Source organism: Pristis pectinata, chromosome 37, assembly GCF_009764475.1.
Source record: "Pristis pectinata isolate sPriPec2 chromosome 37, sPriPec2.1.pri, whole genome shotgun sequence".
NCBI classification, from domain to species: Eukaryota; Metazoa; Chordata; class Chondrichthyes; order Rhinopristiformes; family Pristidae; genus Pristis; species Pristis pectinata.
The window spans coordinates 10,750,677-10,757,433 of record NC_067440.1 but is presented as its reverse complement, the minus strand read 5'-3'; the positions used below and the strand labels follow the sequence as shown (position 1 = coordinate 10,757,433).

General features: G+C 49.9%; 1 protein-coding gene across 1 annotated transcript in view; it reads left to right on the top strand.

Annotated features, from left to right (window-relative positions):
• Nucleotides 1-512: 512 nt before the first annotated feature.
• Nucleotides 513-6,757, top strand: part of LOC127586684 (arrestin red cell) — a 94,542-nt gene continuing 88,297 nt past the window's right edge. The window contains exon 1 of the mRNA XM_052044811.1: nt 513-789. Coding sequence (XP_051900771.1) covers nt 767-789 — 23 coding nt within the window. The 5' untranslated portion in view covers nt 513-766. The remainder of the gene's footprint in view (nt 790-6,757) is intronic.

The following is a 6,757-nucleotide window of genomic DNA, read 5'->3' as shown; positions in this document are numbered from 1 at the left end:
CATTGCACTCGCTCAGTTGCAAGTATATCCATATGCACTCTCTCCAGGGCCCTCTATTATTGCAATGGCACTCTTGCAATTAAGCCCAACGATTTGCCTCCCTAATTACTTGCTCAACGCACACATGAACTCCCAATGATTCGCATGCACCCTGCACCGCTCGCCCAAACCCCCTCTTCCCCTTTGACTTGGGACAGGGGCTGGGAAGGCATGACGTCAGGAGAGCTCCCCAGGCACCCACGTGACGCAGATCAGGGGTCCGCCCCCCTCTCTATCACTTGCACTCCGCGGGGCCGCGGTTGGCCGGCCGCGCTGTCAGTCAGGGCGGAGCGCCACCCTCCGCGGGGCCGCGGTTGGCCGGCCGCGCTGTCAGTCAGGGCGGAGCGCCACCCTCCGCGGGGCCGCGGTTGGCCGGCCGCGCTGTCAGTCAGGGCGGAGCGCCACCCTCCGCGGGGCCGCGGTTGGCCGGCCGCGCTGTCAGTCAGGGCCGTTGCTGGGCGGAGCCAGCGGCGTCCCTCCACTCGTCAGCGGCGGCGGCGGCTGGAGCGGGCGGCTGGATACATTGTAGCGGCGCGTGGGGGGGGGGTTCCCCCGGCCGATTGGATACATTGTAGCGGCGCGAGGAGGGAATCTCCGTCTGGGCCGGCCGAGCAGCTGCTCGCTGCTTCCGGGGCGCCTCGCCCGGCTGCGGGCTCTGAACCTCTCTCCTGTCTCTCCTCCAGCCCTTTGCACCCTGCAAGAAGCACCTTGTCTTTCTGGTGGCATCATGGGGGACAAGTCCGGCACGAGGTGGTGCATTTATTCTCCATTTTATCGCCCCCTTTAAGACCCTTCCTTCCCCACCTCTCTGACCGCCTGCCACTTTACTTAAAGGCACACTGACTCCTTGCCCCTATCCTCTTCTTCCTCCCACCACCTCTCCCTCCCAGCCCTGAATGAAAGCGCACGCAGTGCCTCGGTATCGAGACCCCGCTCGTTTCTTCTTCTGCAGCCTAACGCTGTAGGTTCGCAAGAGGTCTGTGGCAAAGCGCTCCAGATGGAGTCTTGGGCCTCTACGTCCTCCAGATGTTCGGCTGAAAACAAAATGACAAATCCCACTTACCTCTGCTCCACTGTAGGTTAAAATACTTGCTTAAAAAAAACAATGGCTGCTTCTGCATCCACCAGGGTGTGAGCTACGGACCCAACTACCCTCTTTCCTGAATAATCCTGCTACCAATTGCTTTAAATCCACACCCCCAAGTTACTGCCCCCTCTGCGCAGAGAGATGGGTGCTCCCTGTTCACCGTGTCAAGGTCTTGCAGGATTTGAACTCCGTTAACCACCTTCAGGAGAACCTCCTCCAAAGAAAGGAAACTCCACCCTCCCCTCCAAATGTAATGTTTCTCTTCCAAATCTGATGCCTCTGGAGTTGCATACATCATTTTATCAGTGACTTTGTTACATTTTAGAAAACAGACCTGCTAACATGCTATATTCCTTAGTTCAACACCCTTTGCAATCCCTGGCCAGACTCCCAACTTTTCCCTTCCTTCACCTTCGGCTCTTCCACTGGGGTGGGCGTCATGCCCCCCCCCCCCAAGTCTGCAACGTTGTCCTCCCTCTCCCTTGGTTGTGTCAGGCTGCCAAGTGGTGAATGGGGAGGCGGGATGGGTTGAGGGAGAGGTGAGAACGTCTGGAGAACGTATTGGTCCGGGACGCCAAGGGAGTTTTATGAAAGGTTAAACTGTGATTGATAAATTTCTGGGGGCATGGGGAACGGAATCAGTGAATGGAATGAGTCTGGATTCCCAGAGAGCACTAAGGTGTCACAAAGCATGAGGTAAGAGTGCACGGTTGGGGATAGTACTTTGGAATGGATAACAGTAAATAGAGTGCGAATTAATGGGTCATTTTCAGATTAGCATTCAATATCCAGTGAAGTGTTACAGGGTCAGTGCTGCCTGTCTCAACTATTTATATTAAAGATAGAGACTGACAGATACTTGAACTACAAGTTGAAGGATAACGGCATTTAAAAGACATTTGGACAGGTACATGGATAGGAAAGGTTTAGGGGGATTTGTTCAGCTGGAATGTGTTCAGAGAGTCGTGGAGTTGCAGAGCATGGGAATGAGACCTTCATGCCAATCTTTTTGCCCACCTACACAAATTCAACTTGCCTGCATTAAGACTTGTCTATGCCTTCTGTATACAAGAGCCTGTCTGAATGCCTCTGAAACAGTGATTGTATCTGATTCCACCTCCTCTGGCAGTGAGTTTGAGATATCAACACCTCTGTGTGTGAAACCAAAAACCCCTTTCTCCTTAGATCCCCTTTTAAAAACTCCTTTGATACATCTACCACTGGAAAAATGTTCTATCTACTCTTATGATTTTTTTTCATAGAAACATTTCGAATGTTGTAAGGACTAGACAGAGTAGTCTTAGAATTAGAGGGTACCCATTTAGAACAGAGATGCGGAGAAAATTCCTTAGCCAGAGGGTTTTGGATTTATGAAATTCGTTGTCATGTACAGCTGTGGAGGCCCGATCATTAGGGGTGTTTAAGGAGGAGATTGATAGGTATCCAATTAGTCAAGGTATCAAGGGATATGGGGAGAAGGCCTGGAATTGGGGCTGGATGGGAGAATAGTTTAGCTCATGGTGAAGTGATGGAGCAGACTCGATGGGCTGAATGGCCTACTTCTACTCCTTTGTCTTGTGACCTTCTATCAGCTCACTCCTAAGCAAACTTCACTCCACAGAACAGCACAGCACAATACAGGCCCTTCGGCCCACAATGTTGTGCCGACCTTTAAACCTCACCTAAGACTATCTAACCCCTTCCTCCCACATATCCCTCTATTTTAAATTCCTCCATATGCTTATCTAGTAATCTCTTGAATTTGACCAATGTACCTGCCTCCACCACCGCCCCAGACAGCACATTCCATGCCCCAACCACTCTCTGGGTAAAAACCTCCCTCTGATATCTCCCTTGAACTTCCCACCCATTACTTTAAAGCCATGCCCTCTTGTATTGAGCGTTGGTGCCCTGGGAAAGAGGCGCTGGCTGTCCACTCTATCTATTCCTCTCAATATTTTGTACAGCTCTATCATGTCTCCTCTCATCCTCCTCCTCACCAAAGAGTAAAGCCCTAGTTCCCTTAGTCTCTCCAGGAAAACAAGCCAAGCCTCTCCAATCCCTCCCCATAACTAAAGTCCTCCAATCCAGGCAACCTCCCTGGTGAACTACCTCTGCATTTCCAACCTTTCCTCCTTGCAGTGAGCTGTTGGTTTACTTCTATGTTGAGTGTTGTTCCTCTTGAGTCCAATGTTGCTAATGTGGTATCACCTCTATCTTTGACTGTGTGCAAGGAACTGTTATTTAGAGCTGTGAGTGTTTCTGCACTCTGTGGTTTGGGCTGTAACGTCAACAGTGTTTGCCTCTGAGAGGGAAGTTGGTTTTGTAACAGAATCTGATGTTGTATATGCTTTGCTCTTGCAAAATTCTTCTGGGAATCCGATGGTTGTGGGACTGAGGTGAACTTCCTCTTGCATTGTGACTTTCCTGCTGTGAGCTGCATTGGTGCGCCATTGGACGTGGTGTCATGCGACTGCTTCAACACCTGTCCCGCAGAGCGGGAAAGACGAGAGGGCAGTCTCTGCGGATGTATTCCGCCCGAGCGCGTGTTTGGAGCAGCCGGAGGCGGTTTGGCCCGTCAGCAAGATGCTGGGCAACCTGTCTGTAATCTAAGCTCTGCATTCCATCTTTCCACCTCCTTTGGTGCAGGCGGGTAGAGCTGCTACTTCACAACACAGCCGGAGGCCCCGGTTCAATCCTGACCTCTGGCACTGTCTGTGTGTGGAGTTTGCACGTTGACCCTGTGGGTTTCCTCCCCCGGGTGCTCCGGTTTCCTCCCACATCCCAACGACCTGTGGATTGGTGTCATGGAGTAATGTTGGTATTGGTTTATTATTGTCACTTGTACCGAGGTACTGTGAAAAACTTGCCTTGCATACCGATCATACAGATCAATTCATTACACAGTGCAGTTACATTGAGTTAGTACAGAGTGCATTGATGTAGTAAAGGTAAAAACAATAACAGTGCAGAGAAAGTGTCACAGCTACAGAGAAAAGTGCAGTGCAATAGAGGTGCAAGGTCACAAGCAAGGTAGATCGTGAGGTCATAGTCCATCTCATTGTATAAGGGAACCATTCAATAATCTTATCACAGTGGATAGAAGCTGTCCTTGAGCCTGGTGGTACGTGCCCTCAAGGCTCCTGTATCTTCTACCCGATGGAAGAGGAGAGAAGAGAGAATGTCCCGGGTGGGTGGGGTCTTTGATTATGCCGGCTGCTTCATCAAGGCAGCGAGAGGTAAAGACAGAGTCCATGGAGGGGAGGCTGGTGTCCGTGATGCGCTGGGCTGGTGTCCACAACTCTGCAGTTTCTTACAGTCCTGGGCAGAGCAGTTGCTGTAACAAGCCGTGATGCATCTGGACAGGATGCTTTCTGTGGTCCATCGATAAAAGTTGGTGAGTATCAAAGGGGACATGCCGAATTTCTTTAGCCTCCTGAGGAAGTAGAGGCGCTGGTGAGCTTTCTTGGCCGTGGCATCTACGTGATTACAGCATGGAAACAGGCCCTTCGGCCCAATTTGTCCTTGCTGACCAAGATGTCTATCCAATCTAGTCCCACATGCCTGTGTTTGGCCCATATCCCTCCAAACCTTTCCTATCCCTGTACCTGTCCAAATGTCTTTTAAACCATTGTAATTTGTACCTACCTCTACCACTTCCTCTGGCAGCTTGTTCCAGATACCCACCACCCCCTGTGGTGGGGGGGGAAGTTGTCCCTCAGATCCCCTTTAAATCTTCTCCTCTCACCTTAAACGCTCTGCCCTCTTGATTCAGACTCTCCTACCCTGGGGAGAAAACTGTGACCATCCACCTTATCCATGCTCCTCACGACTTTATAAACCTCTATCAGGTCGCCCCTCAGCCTCCTTCACTCCAGGGAGAACAGTCCCAGCCTATCCAGCCTCTCCTTGTAACTCAAACCTTCCATTCCCTGTAACATCCTCGTGAATCCTTCCTGCACCCTCACAGCTTGGATCCTATCCAGATGCATCATGGCTTGGTACGGCAACTGCTCTGCCCGGGACCGCAAGAAACTGCAGAGAGTTGTGGACACAGCCCAGCATGTCACGGAAACAGCCTCCCCTCCATGGACTCTGGTCTATGCTGCCTCGGTAAAGCAGCCAAGACCCCACCCGCCCCGGACATTCTCCTCCACCCCCCCCGATCGGGGCAGAAGATACAAAAGTTTTGAAAGCACGTACCACCAGGCGTAAGGACAGCTTCTATCCCACAGTGATAAGACTGTTCAACGGTTCCTTAATATAAGATGGACTCTGACCTGCAATCTACTTCATTGTGACCTTGCACCTTATTGTCTGTCTGCAATGCACTTCCCTGTAGCTGTGACACTTTACGCTACCTTCTGTTATTGTTTTACCTTGTACTACCTCTATGCATTGTTGATCTGTATGAACGATGTGCAAGACAAGTTTTCACTGTACCTCAGTACAATAGACAATAATATTGCAATCCCTTGATAACTTCTTGCTATAGCTGCATGACCAGAACTGCACAGCAGTACTCCAAGTGGGTTAATTGTCTGCTGTACGTTGTCCCTAGTATGGGGATGGGTGTAGGAGAACGGGAGGAGGGGGATGGATTGGGCAGGAGGGGAGTTGGTTGGCAGCTGAGAGAGAAGATTACAGGGAAATAACTGGAGGAATGTGATTACCTTGGGGGCTGGCATGGATGCAATGGGTCAAATGGCCTCTTTCTATGTCGTAAGGCAAAATAGGAAGAATAGTACTTGTCATCAGAGGATGTCCCATTCCTGGTATCAGTTTGATAAATCTTCCCACAACTGTTCCCAATAACCTTCTGTAATAAGGGACACTGCTACTGCACACAGCACTCCAGATGTGGCCTCACCAGCTCCCCTGTATAACAGAAGAACCAACTTCCTACTTTCTATTTAATTACTCGACCAATAAACAAAACCGTTTTGGTATTTGCCTCCTGATGCAGGGTCTCGACCGAAACACCAACAATTCGTTCCTTCCCTTCCTCCCTCACAGAACCTGCTGAGTTCCTCCAGCAGAGTGACTTTCCCAATTACTTGTTTCTGGTGAATCTCGCACTGGGATCTCCAGATCCCTCTGCAACTTTGAGCACTGCAATCTCTCCCCATTGAGATATCATTTTGCAGGAGAAAATGAAAGAAAATGGATGTTCGTGTTTATTTATTCCATATTATATTCCAGATCTTCCCCACTCATTTAGCCTCTCTCTACAGGCCTCCTCCACACTAACTTTCCTACCTGTCGCATTGTTTTGCCTGTCCCTGGATTACACCCATTTGGATGCCCTGTTGCTGCTCATTCCCACATAGAACGGTCTTCCTTGTGGTTCCTTGAGGAGGTGAAGTATTGGGGGTGGCTTGGTTGACCTTTCTTGTGGCGCCTTCGTCTGGACAGTCAAAAATAAATGTTGTCTTTACACAGGAGCCCATACTCCTATCATTTTATTAAAAAGAGTTTGCTCTCTTGGTTGGTATTGGTTTATTATTGTCACTTGGACTGAGGTACAGTGAAAAACTTGTCTTGCAAACTGATCATACAGGTCAATTCATTACACAGTGCAGTTACATTGGTTAGTACAGAGTGCATTGATGTAGTACAGGTAAAACAATA